General features: G+C 41.1%; 1 protein-coding gene across 1 annotated transcript; it reads right to left on the bottom strand.

Annotated features, from left to right (window-relative positions):
- Positions 1-790: 790 nt before the first annotated feature.
- angptl2b (angiopoietin-like 2b) lies at positions 791-10,875 on the bottom strand. The gene is made up of 5 exons (XM_026188167.1): positions 10,384-10,875; positions 5,066-5,970; positions 3,186-3,379; positions 1,942-2,212; positions 791-1,841 (listed from the first exon to the last, which is right to left on the bottom strand). Exons 2-5 carry the CDS (start codon positions 5,952-5,954, stop codon positions 1,642-1,644), a joined length of 1,554 nt encoding a protein of 517 aa, XP_026043952.1. The 5' UTR covers positions 5,955-5,970; positions 10,384-10,875; the 3' UTR covers positions 791-1,641.
- Between the last annotated feature and the right edge of the window lie 8,935 nt (positions 10,876-19,810).

Below are 19,810 nucleotides of genomic sequence, written 5' to 3' on the forward strand. Positions count from 1 at the left end.
ATTTAGTTTAAATTGATTTGAAATGCTCTCCGTTCTGTCCAGACCCTTTTCAGCTACAATTTGATCTCAAATATGACATTAATGGAGTTTGGTTCATGTCAGTGTTGAGTCGTTTTTGCTTTGTTTTCCAGAAATCTCATTGACACATAGCGAGCTAAAGGTGGTTTCTGCTGTCAGAGTAAAGGGGCTGCTGGATGCATTAATTTTACGAGCCTGTCACATTGCATTAGTCATATTTGGTACGCTAACTCTTTGTCCTATGCAAATTCTTTCTCGACAGTGTTTGAAGCATCTTGTTTTTAAGCTTTTTAATGATGTTATGTAAGCTGCTGAGTTGTTTTGGAGCAAATTAAAGCAGAACAGAATGTGGTTATTGCAGTAAAAGACATCATAAAAGCAAATTTGTGAAAAGCACTGTATGCTGCAAGGTAGCAATTATGATGAACATAAAATACTGGCACGGTGAGCACAGGACTCAGAAGAAGTTTAAAAGAGCAATACTCCACTTATAAGTCAGTTATTGGGGTAATTTGATTAGAAACCTTTTACGTAGATGAACATTTATCCGCAGTAAAAACACAAAGTATTTTACACAGTTATTCTAATGAATATTGCTCAGATTATTAGGTTATATCTTATAAGCCACATTCTTAATGCTTCAGTATAATAAGAAACATAGAAAGTTGCATTAAAAAGGAAAAAACCTTGTCTAGTTGACTGTACATTATGACTACTGAGTGCCTACTCGCTGACGTTACTGACCCACGAGGCACAAATAACAAAAACGTGCACAAGCTGTACATATTTTATTGCAATTACAAGTGTCATGACAATTTTTAATACATTATTTTACAAATTTCTTATGTACAAACGCAATTTGTTGGATCTGCTGACATCAACAAACCACGAGATTTATACAGTAAATACAGTGCTTGATTTATACAAGCAAATTTTATGATACCTGCTCAAGCTATTCAAGATTTCAAAATGAATATAAAAAAAACGTTGATCTTAAAAAAAGTTCCATAAAATACTGTCAATCAGGTTTTTGTACTCGCTAACAGTTTAAGGTTTAAAAAAAAAAACAAGACAGAGACAGAGAGAGAAGAGGAAAAGAGGAGATGTCGCCGGGTACATGAACTGTGCAGTTTTTCAAATTGGAAAAGAAAAAAAAACTGGCCAAAAAAAAAATCAAGGCTCTATTACAAGTTAATAAATCTAACTGGTTCTACAAATTGCACTTTTGAAAAATGAATGAAATTTTTTTAAAAAATCACTGGATACATTTCCTGTGTCAACTCTATATATTGTAGGGTCCCTAACTTAAAGCTACTCCCTCACATCCTAAAGGGTCACCTAAGGTTCCTGTCTCTATAATAACTTCTGAGCAATGAGCACGCCTTCATTTGTCTCATATTTTACACTGAGAATGTACACACCTCAGAAAAAGCAGGGAGCAAATGTGTAAAGTTGTCATGGAGATGAGTATTGCCCTAATGTTTGATATTGCACTTTTATCTCAATTTACCTTGACCTGGTTCTAGGTCCCCCCCCAAAAAAAAAGAAAAAAAAAAGAATAATAATGGCCTGTAAATAGTTTGTTTAGGGAGGCATACAGTATAGTATATGTTCCTCGGATGCTCAGTGGAAGGTGTTGGGGTTTGGACGGATCATCATGACTACTTTCTTTAATGAGTAAGCTCCTCCTCTGAACTCTGCCCAGTAGACTCCATCTTGGTAGCGGCTGCGGTAGTGTCCTCCTCTGTACCAAACTCCATTCAGATTAGAATGGGCACAAGAGTTGTACCACCAGCCTCCCTTCTGGTAATGGGCACAATTTCCTTAAAAACGTGGAAAATAAATGAGAAACAGTCAAGCTATGCTCATAAACATGGAGAAATTATTGGAGCTAATCTGCCGGAACGTCACCCAGATTTTTACCTGTATACACATCGTGGTCTCTGTCCAGTGTTGTGAACTGTTTGCCGTTGTGCCAGGTCAGCGAGTCTCCAGCATTTCCATGGTAGCGGCCTACCCTCAGCTTGTAGAAATCAGCTTCAGACTCCACCCTGAAGCTGGCATACTCCGCAAACACCTTTCTGCCAGACCAGTCCTCCAGTGTGACCAGCAGTTTGTAGTTTCCCTGGTTAGTCAGCCAGTAGATGTTCTCTAGACCCAGCCAGTACTCGCCGTCAATATTGCCAAAACCTTGCTGTGAAGTGCAGTGTTAAGAAAAAAAAACATTATCAGTACAATTAGTAAATCCCTTCTGAATGTTGTTTGAAAAGCTTTGAATGGTTAGATTGGACGGCCGGGGGATGATTCAGGGTCGTTGCTCCTGCTCTGGTTATAATTGTGAATTTTATCTCTCTTTTCTTTTTTTCTTTTTTTTTTGTGGTTGTTTATCGTCAAGGAACATTATCATAAATGGACCCTTTGAGTCGAATTTATAGCTTCAGTCGGTTTTCCAGATTTCCACTGTTATGTTGTTATTGAGAATGCAGCAGGATACAGTGCATTTAGTGTGAAAGCCAACATACTTGATCCTGGCGCGCCACTATTTTCTGGCTCTGGTCATATTATAAGTTGGTTTGTGGTGTTTCAAATTGTGGAAACACTTCTTTTGATGAGTGCACAAAGGCAATTTGAGATCTTGTGTGGTTTAGAGGTCTTTTTGCAAAAAAGTTTCTTTTGTTCCTCTGAGCTAAGATTTAATCAGGAGTCACAGCCTATAAATGTTTACCTATGAACTCCATCTTCCACTGTAAGAGGTTTCCCATTCAAGAGATAGAGGAAATTAGTTCCCCTGGGTAAGTGGTAATGTTCTCCACAGCCCTCCATAGCCATTTATCTGGTAGTTCTGGTGTAATATTCAAAAAGTATTTTTCCAGAATGTCAGTAATGATAATACAACACACTAACATGACTTCCAAATGCAATCCAATAGTTTTGTATGTGTGAATTTGTCTCAGAAGACCACTGAGACAAATACCTCATTGCTGAAATTATTGAGGTATTAGGCTATGACGTATGCAGGGGCAATCAGACTATATTAGACACGTGGAAAGCTTAACAGTCACCTATTCATTGGTCACTGACATCTGGTTAGTGTCAAAACACCCTACATAAGTAACCAGCTTCCCTCCAGACCATGAAGTCCTTGATCTGGTGTGAAGTTGCCGCACCTTGTACGTCTCCCAGTTCCTGAAAAAGTTGACAGAGCCGTCCACCCTCCTCTGAATCACAGTCCAGCCGCCTGGGTCGTGCCTCTGGTCACACCACACTTGCATAAGTCGGTTGGCATTCTCTGGCTTCACCAGGTACATGCCACTGGTTGCGTGTCCGTCTTCTAGAGCCTGCAGACAGTCTCTAAACGGGCCTAGACAGAAAGATTAAAGCATAATGTGTACACAGCATGTAAAACACACTCAGTTGCAAGTCTTTGCTCAAAGGTTGAGAGTCAGAAAAAAAGAAAAACTCAGAGTGACACAAAGAGTTACTGTACTTTACCACAGGGAATCCCAGTTTTCTGCACAGGCGCTCATTTTAACAGTAGAATTGACTTTGGCTTCTACTATCACAAGGGAAATGGCTGCTGATTGCGCAGCCAAAAGAAACACTGGCATGAGGGCAAAGGGAATCCTGACTACTGAATGATGAAACAATAGCAAAAACGTTTCAGTCATGTATAACACGTTAGAGTTCCGTGTGTGTTTATATTACCAAGATGTTAATGTTATTGCAGAGGGGAAAGAAACTGCACAGAACAGCCTGAGCAGCATCAAAACTGCATTATTTTTCAGCAGCTGTATCTACCCTAATTTGAACATGTGCCTGTATTTCTTCCAAGCATAGCAAATATGGTAAAAACACTCATCTGCAAAAATGTTAAAATGTATTTAAGTTCTCAAGATTGCATGCTTGAGTGGTTTGCTAACTGGCCCGTGTTACAGTTTTTAAATGCAAAAAGAAAGACAATTATGGGCCGCACGGAGCATTGGAGTTTGAGGATGAGGTCCATCAGTGTTTTACACGAGGAAAAAAAGCAAGCATATGAAAGAAAGAAGCAAAGAACGTGTTGTTATACACATGTTTCTGGTTTCAAGAAATCACTGTGGATGATATCTGTTTCATAGTCCACTCTTAGCCACCCATTTACTCTCAGGAATGTCTGTGTTGGGCCGATACAAGCCAGAAAGTTGCCCTGCCCTGCCCTTGCTCTGTTCTGCCTGATAAAGTCTGCTTCTTCGGTGGAACATATGACCGAGTCTTGCCTGGTTCAGCTGGAACAAATGACATCATTGACTCAGGGTATCTCTTTCTGTTTGTAGTTACACCCTCCCTTTTTTGTTAGACTTCATCCTCATGTTTTCTGTTTGCCTTTCAAATCCCTGTCTTCCTCTCTTTACTTCTTCGTGGCGTGTAGCTTTCTGTTACAGTTTTGAATAACTTTTTGGGGTGTTAGTTGCATGACCGTGGGCAGGAAATTACTTGCCTCCTTTCAAAAATTCATACAAAGGCTACTGTTCACATGCAGCCTGGTGAAAAGTGGCATGCAGTGGCACGAAATGTCAACGGAAAATGCTCCCACTGGAAATGCTGGGAATAGTCCGCTGTTTTTCCACCAAAACGAAAGTCTTTTAATAAAAAGGAGTGGCGGTGTACTATTCACTGCAACTGATCCCATCAAATGCCCTTCGCATCAATTCTTAAATCTGCACGCACATGTTCAAAAAGACAATGGGCTTAGGGCCAGGTATCCATTTAGGCGCACACAGTTAGCCATGCTTGTGTTTTTATGCGGGTTAAATCGTGGCAATTTGATGATATGCATCTGAAAAGGCAGAAGACAACAGCGTTTCTGTTCTCACGGCCAGCTCTCTCCTCTAGGAATGTGTGGGATAAATTTAAATTTGCTGTGACTACGAAGAATGGGTGTTAATGATTAAGAGGTTCACTCACAAACACGGTCTTTGTTTTGCGAATGCTGTTTGTCATGGCAGCTGGTTTGTTTTGGTACCAATGCATCAAATACAAATGTTTTCTGTTGGACTGTTAGACTCACCAGAGGGCTTGTCAGTGGTAGATGGACTGTGCGTACCAGTGGGCATTGTTGGAAGAACTGGTGGAAGAGACTTTTGGTCACTCTGGATTTCATTGCTGATTGGGTTGTTGATGCGTGGGATTACAGGCGGCTGGTAGGGCTTGTTAATAGGGGGTGAGGGTTGTGGTGGAGGCTGAGGCCGCGGCTGGGGCTGGGGCACGGGAACATGGCGAGGAGGAGGTCGACTCCGGCACTGCTCCTCCAACACGGCAATGAGAGCCGACTGGTTGGTGGCTAAAGAAGCCAAGTGCTGGTATTTGTGCTCGAGATCTTTGTACCGACTGGTGAGCTGTTGCATCTCAGAGGTTTGGTTGAGGATCTTGTTCTCCATCTGTGCCAGTTCTAGCGCATTGTCTCTCTTCCTGATGATCTCATGGAGCAGCTGCATGTACAGCTGAGTGACCCTGGAGTTCATGTTTCGACTCTCTTTCCTCAGAAGCTTGACCTCGTTGACGATGCCCCCATCCACCTCGACCAACTGCTGCAGGGTCTCGATCTGCCTCTTCTGCTTCTGTAGTTCCACATTAAGCAGCTCTAACTCTTGTTTGTTGACCCGGTTCTCCAGCATGGCCTCTGGCTCCTTGGAGTTGACACAGATGGCTCCAGTCACTTTTTGTTGAGGTACAATGAAAGTGTAGGAACATTTGTCCTGCTGCTGGTCAGCTGGAGCACGTTTGCTCCTTCCTGCATAGATAAAATCTCTTTCCAGACCCTCCTCGCTGCTCTCAAATTCTTGGGTACTGCCCCTGCCACGGCTGCCGTCTGAGCGACTCCCCAACGTCTGCTGGACTCCACAGGCTAGTCCATAAACTAGAAGGAGCCCTAGCAGGACCACTGAAGGGGGCTCCATGAGTTAGTGTCCAACTCTAAAGAATGCAAGTAAGAAAATGGAAAACATGGAGATGTTTAGGGGGAAACTATCAACTGTTAAGCAGAAGACACAGCTATGCTCAATCTGTTACTTCTACATTTAAAAGCACAAATAGGAATAAACTAAAACCTTATTTTGTTGCAATATCAAGAGAATCTTGATGTTAACATAGGTCTATTACCAGAAAAAGCTTGCTCATCAAGATACACTGGTTTTGTCTTCATTAACCACAAGAAACAAACAGGTACAGAAGCAGCATGCATACACATGTCAGTGTAGGCTGGGCAGAAGTTGGCAAAGATACAGTCAACTGAAAGAAAATGGCTCACTTGCCCTGCTGAGTGTCACAGATGCATTATATTCATGCGTAATCCATAAATCTGAGTGTCTCAGTGTCTTTGCTGTTCATATCACTGCTGGTGTGAGCAGACACTGTTGCTTTGCCTCTGGCTTTAAGTGTAATTTACGAAATGTGCTGAGCCTGTTTTTTTAAAATTGAAGTCCGAGCTTCAAAAGCAATACATGCACACGTGGTTTGATAGTTACTAATACACCTCATTGCCCCGAACAGTGATGTGCTGATCACTTTGGTTTATTAAGTCGCTGGTAGGAGCATGCGCTTAGCTTAATTTGTCGTTCTGGCGTCGGCTCCGCTTGAGCGACTGCCACCACTTGTCCCTTACGCACTCCAACATGCATCTGTTCCACTCTGCAGGCCTGGACATCTTAACTCATGGAAAATTTGAGACACCACCAGATGATGCTATTCAAAGCTCTGTTTAAAGTATTGAGCATGTTGCATCAGTTCTGTGTATATATAGCTCCTACCAAAACTGGGAAATTGGTTGCATTCAGACGATTAATCATAAGTCATGAAGGAAATTCATCTTAATTTGCAGACTTTAAACGCGTCTGTTTCTGCTTTGACCGCGAGACTGAAAGCTTACCCTAGCATTCAGCATGAATATGAATGAATAAAGGCAGCTAATATTATCCTCATCTTTGCTTGATTGAATCTGAGATAAAGTTCAGTTTAAAATCTCTTTAAAATCATATTTCCTGTGTGTAATTAAGCATTTCCTCAAGAGTTCAGGAGAATTAAAATATGAGCTATTCCCCTAGAATTCATTTATATTATTAGTAAAATAAGTTTTCAGAGTTTTTGAAGATCTGGAGGAATGTGCTACTGGTTGTTGAGGTAAATGTAACTCCTGCATAAGGATAACAAGGCCTGTAACTCCTTGGGCAGCATAATTGAAAGCTGCTGCATATTGGATTACAGAGGGGTCCTGTTTAACACCTCCTTGGAGTCAAAGTGGGCCGGCCTAATCATAAAGCATTACAGAGAAACCTAAATTGGCTGTGTAACGATTGCCTGCCTTCAGGACTTCCATTTGTTATTGCTTATCTTTGTGTAAAAGACCATCTACCATATAACGGTGAGCACAAAATTGGGAAGAGAGCAGAAATGTTTTTGTCTTGTTAATCCGGGCGTGTAGCCAGCACATTAGATTGGAGACTTGGAGAAGAGAAATGCAGCACTGTCCAAGATCATGACCCTTGGCACATTTGACTCTTCTGGCTTTATCTGTCTAGAATCAAATGTGTAAACACTTTCTTCCTGGGGGAAAAAAAAGTAATAGAAATGATCTTCTGCACAGTTCATGCTAGTCTTATGTAACCTGTGTTTTTGATGTCATCGTTTACTCAGCCAGAACATTTTCTTTTTAAATTACAGTACAAAAGAGCACAAGGTCTCAGAGGTACTTTGGTAATACAATACTTTAAAGCACTCGTCACCTATGCAAAAAAATAAAAATAAAAAAAATAAGTGCACAGTTTCTTCTTTAGATAAAGCACGAAACTCTTCTGTCTTTCAGAAAAGCTAATCCATCTGACAAAGCCCGGCTCAGTGAGGGCATCTCTGCTATTACTGATTGACGCCGAAATTGTAGTGTCAAAATATTTTTCACACTATGCAAAGAGATTCTTCTAATCAAGTCTGACAAATATAGTCTTAAAGTCTTACAGATCAAACCCTGAAGAAGTGACTAATAATAGCTTACAAGTAAGCCCGCGGCATGATAATAGAGCAGCTCAGGGCCTGTCCTGCAATGTGCTGATGACTGTATTTGTCCACGGCTCCTGCGGTTTCTCCCCCCCGGAACATGAGCTCTGTCTCAGAGAAATGCCGTGTGATTTGCCCCTGCTGTGGAGGACTCCCATTTTGGACGTAGTTAGCCTGGAATCTCCTGCTCTAGGCTTCTCTACACTTCAAAGCTGAGGGGAAAATGTTTGCAGCTTGCTGTGAAACGTGTGTTCGCAAGTGTGATGCAGTCTGTGCATGTCTATGAATGTTTTTCCCCCTGTTAATGTGTTTCTAATAACAACACTTGCTGGCGTTCAGTATCCTGGGGACAATAGCCAGTCTCATCTGCCCCAGCAGAGGCAGCATGTTATTACCTTATCCATAGTCTGCCAGGGGGATCAGCGGAAAAGCCTTTACCTCCTTATTTCCTGTTAAAACCCCGTGGACTTTATAGTCCTAAGATCAGTCCACCTAAACAAACTGCTACTGACCACCAAACGCTGCAATTATTGAGTGGTCCTTAAAAGTGCCATATCCATACATACTCTGCTCTAGGCCTGAAGGCATATGATCGAATGAAATGAGTGAGCCTTCTTGTTGCAGTATGATTGGCAGCTCCTCTTAGGTAATTTTTTCGAGTCTGCTTCACACCAACATGTTTTGGTTTCACTGTTTTCAGGTGGTAAGTCTGTGTTTACACGACTCCTCTTTCTGGATTTTGCTCCGTGTTAAATTAAGTGTGATGGGTGGGTGAAGGGGGCGAGGTCACTGTGTCTCTGACCAGCGCCATGGTCATGCTCAGCACATATTAATTAGAAGGTGGGCTGCCTTGCTCCGGCTGGTCCGTGCCTCTCACCCCAGCCCCTCTCATTTCAGACTGAGCATGGCATTCCAAACATTCTTCGTCACCTCATTAGAGCGAGCCGCCATACTCACACCGAGAGTCAGTGGCAGTGGCGGAACCGAGAGCGCCGGACCCTGTAGATGGAGGACCACTACTACGCCCCCACCCCCCGCCCCTCATCATCTACCTGTAAGATGCTCCATAGCTGCTGACCCACTTCATTCATTGTCCTACTTTCTGTGTGAATGCATCACAATCACACCATCATCACCCTCAACAGGAGATCACAACATGGCTACACAGCATCTCATTTGCCAGTTGCCAAAAAAGAAGCGGACACTTTGCCGCGTGGCTTTGTGCTGCATGTTCAAATTAGCGCCACCGCTGCTGAGAACTGGCAGTCTCCTGCATGACACCCAATAAGTGTTGGATCAGAGTCAAATTCAATCTGCTCATGGTAATCTGCACTATTGCTTTACCTTGAGGCGAACCTCATTCTTTCCTCAAGCATGTAATCCTTATGAGCGTGTAACATGTCATTTGAGGCATGATTAACCCCAGTTACCAAGCTGGTAACTGGGGTTATTTTTGTAATTTCCACTGTCTATTGAAAAGCGGAGATAAAGTTGTTGTTTTTTTAATGTAGGTTTTGTTCCACTCAATACTCTTTTTTTTTCTCTCTTGTGATTTCAGACGGGGAGGCAGGGGGTCTTGGGAATTGTTTCGATAAGTTCCAGCATTCTACCTCAAAGCCCCCTTATCCAAACACCACCCTGGCAACAGAAACAAAGACTAGATTCAACCGCCTGCTTCCCTGTCCTCTTGAGTCCAGGGGAACATCCTGAAGCTGCAGTGTGCTTAACATAGTAAAGTTGTCCCTTTTTTTCTCCCCCCTCTTTATAAATGAGCAGTTATTTATAGATAATAAAAAGAAGTCTTGTGTCCGGCACCATCATAAAGAGCTCTTCATACATATAACACGTACAGGGCATGTCCCTTCATTTTAAACTTTAAGAGCTCTGTGTTTTGAAAACACAGAGTTTTTTTTTTCCTAATGAGTAATAAAGAGGCACTTCACTATAGAGGCTCACTCACCAGCATCCCCCTGTGCTGAATTAACCTCCCCTTGGCCAAATCTGTCATAGTCAGCATCAGTCCAGTTAGTCACCATAAAGCATAATTACCTTTTGGCTACAAGCAGTGAGTCAGATGACGGATGCTGCATGATGACTGCTGAATTCAGGATTAGGCAGAAATCATTAAACCAAGTACAGAAGTCTGACTTCAGCCTGCTGTTGCAAAGTGAGCTTAACCACACTACTAGAACTAGTTATTGAGACCGAGTCTACTCACAACTCGCTACCTCAAGATACTAAAAACGAGTAAAGTCATTTTTGAATGAATGCAACACCCTGTTGAAATAAACCAGATCATAAGGTAACTGCAGATTCATGACAAGGTTACATCATGCTTACGAGATAATTGCACTATACTGGTGAGGCTCCTTCAGTTCCTTTGCCCTCCTGCCAGACTTGTCTGAAGTTTCTTATGGTTGAACGTCATCCCAAGGGTGAAACCTGCACCCCCGCGTAGTCCTCTCTGCGCTCTGGCTGTCTATAGTTACTCAGCCTTTTCTCACCTTAGTCCACTCCACCGGTGAAAAGGTGGCGTTTCAAAGCCTATTGTTGTAATTGTTAAAAAAAGAAACTGTCAGTAGCCAAACAGAACGTCAAGTTGAAACGAATCTTCAAACATTAAGGAGATTGCTCCCAGATCCACTTTAACAAAAAAAAAAAAGTTGTGAAGAGAAAAAAGGGACAGCTGGTAACGTCAGCCAGGTGGCAGAGGTAGTTTCCTGATCAACAGTGAGAGTCTGAGGCAGGTTGTGTGCTGCCCGCGGCCCGTTAGGAGAGGACTGTCACTTTCCTGTGGGCTGAATCCATCACTTCTGTCTCACAGCTCTAAGAGGCTGTCTCTCTCCACTGCACCTCTCTCTCTCTCACCCACCCGCTCTCTCTCTCTCTCTCTCTCTCTCTCTCTCTCTCCTCTGTGCTTTTAAATGATGAAAAATCTTGTAGTAGTTTCAGTAGTCAGAGCCCCGCACCCCCACCCTCCACACACACACACACACACACACTTAAATGAACACATTCTTTTTTTAAAGCAAAAGCCTTCTGTCTTCTACCCCTCCCCCCATGGCACAGAAGAGATTCACAATCACGCACAACACAAGCTACACACTCACACACACTCTACTCAGATTTCCAACCCCTGCCCCCTGGCTACTGGTTCACCACCACCACTACCACCACCACTATTTCTGGCTTGGATTGCACGGTTCTCCTGGTGTTGGACAGCAGGGACGTCAGACTGATCACATCCTAACTGTGCGTGAATGAGCGCCCGTCCTGAGAAACAGCCTGACGGATGGGAAGCAGATCCAGGTGTTTGACTAAAGCCAGGTCTGCTTCACATCGTGGACATGACGTGTTTGAAGCAGGCTGGATTCCTGCATTGTGATGCTGCTCAGAGATAGTAAAAATGAATTAACTTCAGGAGTGTATCAATCATACGGGGCTGAACAAGACGACATGAAAAACACGATGATGTGCGTGTGGAGAGCGCTGCCAGCAATCTACAAATTCCTCAATTGGTCTCATGTGGCTGGTTGTCTGTTGTTCTTGTGTTGTCTTCCTGTTTTGCATTTTGCCCTGCCGGTAATGTGGGATTCCTGTCTCTACTAAGATTTTTGCCATTTCATAATTTTCTATTCAAAGCAAGGACGTATCATAGAAACACATACAATGCCATAACAACAGAGGAATTTATCCCTCTCTTGCTGCTCTTAATCTAATTTCTTCTTCTTCTTAAAACTGTAGTCAGCTGTTTAAATTGTTTCAAACCAGCTTGTATTACAAAGACTTGCTAACTGTTAATCTGGCCAATATTCAGTTTTTTAGCATTAGATAATGTGACAGTGAGGTGATCACATCCTATCTAATGACAGGTCAGCAGCAGTCAGCAAAGCCAAAACTGACTTATAGTGATTTATGACTCACAAATTGCTGCATCTCTAAACTTGCAGATGGGCTTCATTGTCAATCATCTTCTTTTAACTGGCTTCGAGCCTTTTTTATACCTTAGTGAATAAAAAGATGGTATCACTACTCTAAGTATTCATTTTGTCATGCTTTGAATAATTAAATAGTATATGTGCAAACATCATTGTGTTTTTCTGACTCTGTGTTGTCTAAAGTTGTCAGTTCTGCTGCTGGGTTTGTTTTATGGGATATCTCATTCTCCCTTCTGGAACATAAACCTTAAATATGTTGCAGATGGCGACTACCTTTTATGCGCGTTAACGAACCTGTAAAAGTGTTGGGATGCATATAAAAAGGAAAGAATGGGGAAGAAATTCATGAAGTTTCTGCAACATAGCTTTAATTTGAGAGTTAAGTACACTGTAATCCCTAACAGTTGTTCTAGCTCATAACTAATAAGCTCATAACACTCAAATGTCGTTTTGTAGTTGAGCAAACTATAAAGTATTGAGCTCTGTTGGCTTTTATGCAACTTTAATTGAATAGGGCTCAATATTTTTTAGCTAATTTGTTCGGAACGCTCAAAAAGTTTAAGAAGCATATATTAGTGACGTTCTGGTGGGTGGAGTCTTGTCGCTCCCTCAGGAAAGCTGAGTCAGCCATCTTGAATTTACCTTGATGCAGGGAAGATTTGGCCAGCCCGTGTGGATTAAGAGTCCCCAACTTCAACCTACCACGACCACCACCTTATTTTTTTTCATCAACTGCCCTAAATTTAGAAGCAGCAGACATCTCCATTATTGGACATGTCCAAATCCACTCATGCTAAATAAAGGGGCCACAAGTGGTGTTCAAGTTAATAGCTGAGGTCTTACAGTTATATGACCCCCCCCCCCCTCCCCTTTTTTTTGTTCTTAACTATGTATGCAGCTGTTCCAGTAATTGTGTATTCTAAAATCAGCATTTTCCATTGTGTTATTTGGTTATATAAGTTCCTTTTAAGCCTGCAGATTGAATACACCTCTGAAATCAAGGCTGTTGTACGGTTTTCATTCTCTCCGAGGAATAGGCCAATCATAAAAAAGTCATACCTCAGTTTTCGGAAATGTTTCAGTGCACTATTAAATAACTTCTAGCAAGAAAGGAAAAAAGCTATGCACATCAGGCACTGTTGAACCTTGCTCATGTTTCATGCATTTTTGCAGTTAATAAAAAGAAATTACTGCAAACGGCTGCGTGCTGAAAGTACAATGAGAAACAGAGAAAGAAATCAAGCAAAAGACAACAAATATTTGAATATGTGTAATGGTTAACCTCATCACCACAATAAGCAGCATGGTACTGTTGATATATTCGCTTCACATTCTTCTGTCGGTTTCTTTGCACAGATCACGTGTGGTTCAGTGTTTACAGGCTGACAGATGTTGATTTCAGTTTCTTCCTAAAGTGAATAGAACAGTCTAAATGTTCCTCCTGAGGACACAGTGGGAATGTAAAACTGCGTTTGTGGAGCAAAGTTGCTGGCAAAAGATACTGGACCAGCAACATCCTGGATTAAGGCAGACTGATGGAGTAGTCACTCATTTGACAAAATAATCCCTTAAAGGGATTTGTGATCAAAGAAACTGTGATTCCACTTAGATCTCATGGATCACATGTTACACTGGCATTTTTTCTAATGCCCTCCTTGTTTTCTTCCCTGTCTTATATGACAGCTGCAGCTGAATGTGGTCAGCACATGAATGACAGTGCTTTCAGCGTTTTTGCCTGACTCATTGTTGAATCTCATCCAAAACCACCGTGTTGGTGCAGTGATTAGGTCTCTTTCCATCTCTAATCTCTAGCAGGTGGGAGGAACACTGAAGTCAGTGGGAAAATGTTGCACCCATGCTGAAATGGTGACCAATCAATGCATTTTAAAGCTGCTACCACATGGGAGAGAGTGTGGAAAGGATCTTCAGTTTGGAAATGTTTCACAGATGGCCTCCTATGTTGGTGAATGAGTTAATAATTTGAGAGCCTGGTTGCTTGCCAGTACATCGTTTGGGGTTTTGCAGGTTTTGCAGCAGGAAAGTTCCTGTTATTACTAGAAATGGAGTCGAGTTTAACAGTGTCTATTTCTTGATTTAAAGGTAAGTTTTTCTGGTTCTTTTTGCTGACATTCGGTGAATGTTGTAAATAGGTTAACAGATGTAGCAGGATGTGCATGTCAAACAAATATGCTTTCTTGCATCAGTGATGCTTAAAAGCTCAAAACCTAGATGATGTATTTATTACTTCTTTTGTTATTCTTATCAGGTTGTCCTAAAAGCTCCCTGTAAAGTCATCATTTGATGAAAAGAGTGAAAGTGAGAGCATTTTTCTCCCATATTAATTTCTCCTCATTGGCTCCCTGTAAATCTAATTTAAAATCCTGCTCCCCACATACATGGTCTTGAATACTTAGGCCCCATCTTATCTTATTGGCCGTATAGTGTCATATAACCCCAACAGAGCATTGTACTTACAGCGAGCAGGCTTACTTGTGGTTCCTATAATGTAAAAGTAAAATAGGAGGCAGCCTTCAGCTTTCAGTGGAACAAACTCCCAGGCTGCATTTGGGAGACAGACACACTGTCTGCTTTTAAATTAAGCTCAAAGCTTTCCTTTTTGACAAAGCCCCTCCCAGAGCCTGGTTGAGCTGGAGGTTTCTTTCTGCTAAAAGGGAGTTTTTCCTTCCCACTGTCGCCAATTGCTGCTGTATTATTACAGTATCTCTACTTTACAATATAAAGCTCCTTGAGGTGACTGCTGTTGTGATGTGCTATATAAATAACATTGAATTGAAGCGAAATGAACTGCTGTATAGAACATTTTGGATCTGTTTAAGATAAAAAATGTAGCGTCTTCTTCTCTTTGACATATTCCTGCAGCAACTCTGAACACATGTCCACACACATAAGAGGAAATAGAAAGAAACAGCTAAAAACAGCTTTTTCATATAAGCAAACTATTCTAGTCCCCATGTGTTTCAAATATTACAACATATTGTATTTAAAAGATTTGCGTTGTCCTGACTTGAACGTTGATGTGGTTGATTATGAAAGCTTATTGAAAGAGAACTGTAGCCCTCTACTTTGATAGAAATATTACTGGCCAAAATACAAGTGCTACAGTTTTCAATAAAACAGAGCTTTAGGATTACATCAATAGACATGTTTTTCCTTTTTTTTTTTCCATGAGCTGATGTTTCATCAACAGCGGTTTCCCTTGAGAACTGGGAGGAAAAGCATGACATCATGTTTTCCCCTCCTTTTTAGTAACTCTGAAGGCAATTAAATCTTATCGCTGCACTCATACAACATAACATGCTGTGGAATCAATTCAGACTTTAAGATTTTAACATCAGTGGGTCAGTGAGACACTATTAAATACAAAAGTATAAAAGTACACGTTGACCAAACATGTGACCAAACAACTCCACTTTGCTCTGGTCGGTTCAGAAAACATCGCTACAGAAGCCTTTGTGCAGATGCAGCTTTGTTAACTGAGCCTGTGCTGCTATGTTCATTTTAGAGAGAAGAGGCTTTCTCACAATAGCTCTTCTAAATAAGTTGTTTGGTCCTTTTCTAACTGTACTGTGATGAAATGTAACATTTAACTGAGGCCTGTAAAGTCTAGTAGAGGGTCATTGACACATAATGACACACTTATGACATTTTTTCTTAATTTTTCCACCGACTAATGACCAGATCATTTGTTATTACATTTTAATATATCTAAAACATTAGAACTAACAGAGTGTGTACTGTATTATTACTACTGTGTACCATTTATGTACTCTGGGTGACCTAGAATATTTCTCATGATATAGGAAAAAAAATCTATGACTAACTCATTTATTTAGATTTGGGTCACACGTCACCTTTATAGCCTGTTTGTACTCAATGTCGGGTTTTTGCCTCAAGTTGTGAAAGCATCCTGCACTTTACTTGGAAGTACTTTATTGGAGGTTGTTAAAGTAGTTCCGTTTTTAGGAAGCAGACGTGCTCTTGCTCTCAGACATGCCTGGGCTTGTCCCCTTGTTGCATGCACTAGGGAACGTAAACGCATGGTGCGTAAAAATCCGTCTCGGCACTAATACGACAGATTGTTTTGAATTAGATATAAAAAAAAGGTGGTAAGGTGGCAAAGACTACATTATTAAAATCAATAAATGACCTTTTTTTTCAAGGAGTATTTCATTCTGTGAAAGTAATAGTTTAAAGAAACTGTTGTGTACTTGAAGGCTTTCTTGGGGGGTAATATGCAAAGAAAGTTCAAGATTGTCAGGCTTTCTTAGTTTTAGCTTGCCTGAAAACACTTAAAACCCTCGTTAGTACAATTGTGTATAATTAGTTTTCTCTGTTAAACCCTAGCTTCCGCTTCAGGCTCTGTATACGCCCACATAAAACGGGGTGTCTGATGTCTAACTGCTGGCTCAGAGACATTATCAGAGGAAGGAGAAATTAATACAAATAAGGGAAGCACATAATGTTACAGAAGATTCATAATATTGTGAAGACAGTGTTAGGGTCATTACTCAAAAAAGGGTAATGCATTACTCGTAAGATTTGTTAAAAGTAATGCAGTATGTTACTTAATTACTTGCCGGAAACAGTAATTTGTTACACTACTCTTTACATTTCTTTCTCTTCACTCCATAAAATGACCTCAAATGTACTGTCAAGTAATTCATTAGTAATTATTAACAAAGTGATATAAATCTGAGGCTTTATTCCTTTAGGGACTTTATCCTAAAGAGTACACACATGCAATCTTTCCTTTGCTTTGAACATATAAACATGAAGCCACGCAATCAGCCCAAAGAGGCTTCAAAGCAATCGCATCAGTGATTATTTTAGAAACACGAACAGGCAGAAATGGCGGCTGCAGCCTGACTGCTCATCACTTCCTTTATTATCTGTTGACGATCAGCTCTGGCTGCTGGGTTGTGGTCGGCATGCAGTCAGCATTAAAATAGCTCTGGCTTCTTGGCTAGCTTTGTGTTAGCATGCTGTCTGTGCAAAAAGTTGGATAGAGTCCAAGTTCTGTTAGCACTATAATGTGGTTGTTTATGTCCTGGATGCAGGTTTCATTTTAACATCACGCTCTTGTCTTTTTGTGGGATAAAAATAAAAGTAATGTCCATATATCACCTCCTCAGAAGACGTAGCTCACTCTGCCATTTTCCTCCTCCGCAAACTGAAATCAGCTGATCGTAGTACAAATACACAGGAAGACAAAAGCATGTTTGTTTGTTTAGTTAAAATAGTTACAAATTACTATTAAGGCCATGTATTCTTTAATATGTAGTGAAAGTGCAGATATATAACCAGAATGAATTTGATTAAACAAATTACCACAATTTGGTATTTGTTTAGGAAAATACCACAAGTATGACTCTGAGCCCCCATGAGGATTTGAACAAAAGACTATATTTCTACAGGAACCAGATATTTCAACTTTAATGGAGAAAATTCTTTGAGGAATTTGAAAAACGAAATGGTCCGTACCAGCTCTGCCAGGCTGCTCTGCATGAGAGGTTAGGAATTATAAATAAAGCAGAAAAGACTTACGAAGCTGTTAGGGGCATTGTATTCATGGGGAAATGCTCCTGTATCTTTTAATGGATATCAACCAGGTTGTTAAACTTATAGTTAAATTGTCTTCTTGATTGTTCAGTTTCAGGGTTGCTGTTTGGTTCAAATTTTAAACCTTAGATATTAATGACCCTAAACTAAATCTTCACAGGAAGACGTTTCTAGTGCACTTTCATTAATGGATTCTGAAGTCAGCAGTTTATTAGTCAAACATAAAATGTACTTCAGGTAGTTGTCCCATTTACTTTCATCCTTGACAAAATGTTATAATGTTTTCATGTATCTGTATTTTTTTGCAAATCAGATGATTTAAGTCACTGATTTGTATCTTGGCAGTTAGTGTACGTCCGTAGCAGATGTGTCTCCATAGCGACCTTTGTTTAAACGCAGTCTTGTACAGGCCAGCTTTTCTCCCTGTCTGCCTGGCATGATGGATGGGTCTGTGGTGACCTTCGTCGACCTTGTCACCCGCGGCTTGTTGCTTCTTTGTTATCAGTGTTTGATTGACAAGCCTATTAGAGCTGTGATTTCGCCTTTGGAAGCTGCTGCTGTAACAGCCTTTTTTGACACATCTCTCCGCTCTAATGAGATGGCACTCCAACAAAGCTATTAAAACATAAATATTCATATTTTCATAAATATGATGTGGTATGGAAAGAGTTTGCGTAATTATTTCATGGCCTTGCTGTGTAGGGCTTACTGTTCCCTGTGGTTGGACCTACAAGGACCATTCTGTTGGGAGGAAAACTTTGAGTTTTATGATCTGAGTGGAAAGAATGGGACTGGCTCAGGATTTTGTCGAGCTCACCCCAACTGTTGCACAAAACCGCCAAATGAGACTAGTAAATATTCAACGTGTGAGAATTCAGAGGAACAGGATTTCATTCAGACTTCATTATTCTGACGTTGAAGGAATGAGCAACCTGTGTGGCCCCGTCTGAAATTCACTCAACGTTATTCATGCAGCGATTTAACGGTGTAACGGTCTAACAATGCGTTTACTGCTAATAACATTAAGAGATCTGTCCACATGTGCAGCTTGTGACCAAACTTCAGGAATTCAGAAGTTACTAACTTTGCCTGATGTTCACCTTTTTCCCTGTTTCTAAACCCTAAATAATCTCAATAAGCTATAAATACATCTTGTCTCATGACATTGAATTTAAAGATTGATGTTACCGTATGTATTTTTCGAGAGCATTAAAGATTTGTTGTGTGCTTTCCAGACAAGTCTGGTCTTCCTTACATCACTTGGAAAGAATCCAAAGGAGCACTCAGGTAAAGGCTTTTGCAGGTGCTGTGCCTTGGGATCCATGGATGCAGAGCAGGACAACAACTAAAGATCTAGTTGAAAATATAATTAAGTGTGACCTAATGTACAGGTGAAAAGCAATCCCACTTGTTTTCTACGGGTGTTGTACATGGATAAGTTTTAATAGGCCATCCCGGTGGCCTGTCAAAATCTAGACATGGGAATGTGTTTCACGCATAACACATATAGCTCTGTCATTAGTGCCGGCTGGCTGTGGTGCAGTTCAGATTTCACAGCTCACAATGAAATTGGTAAGTCTCTGTGTGAGTTATGTCAGCAGCATATTTGACCTAGTTTTTCAGCTTGATGACCATTATTTCCACAATTAAACAGAATGTCCCCTAAAACTCACCTGGTAGAGCAAATAGTATACTACATAATCACTACATACAGTATATATATGTGTGTGTCTGTGGGTGTATTAGCAATTAAATCAGCCATTAGAGGCCTACAACCCAGTGCACTCCTATAGTGCCGGTCCCATGCCTGGGTAAATAGGGAGGGCTGTGTCAGAAAGGGCATCTGGTGAAAAATCGTGGCCAAATCAAACATGTGGATCATAAAAAATGAAATTTCCATGACCAATTGGACAGAGCCCGGGTTAACAACTACTGTCTCTACTGTTGGACAACAGGGTGCAAGTGGAAACTGTGCTACTATTGGCAAAGGAAAATGGGGAGGCATGTTGAGGTCAGGCAGAACTCTCTGTGGACTATGATGTTTGCAGACGACATTATGATGTGCAGTGAGCGTAGGGAGCAGGTGGAAGAGAGCCTGGAGAGCAGGAGGTATTCTCTAAAGGGAAGAGGAATAAAAACAGTAGAAGCAAGACAAAATATGTTTGCGTGAATGAGAGCTAGACAGGTGTAACCGTGAAGCTGCCAGGAGTAAAGGTAGTGAACATGGACGAGTTTAAACACCCACGTCA

This window comes from Astatotilapia calliptera, chromosome 12, assembly GCF_900246225.1.
Source record: "Astatotilapia calliptera chromosome 12, fAstCal1.2, whole genome shotgun sequence".
NCBI lineage: Eukaryota > Metazoa > Chordata > Actinopteri > Cichliformes > Cichlidae > Astatotilapia > Astatotilapia calliptera.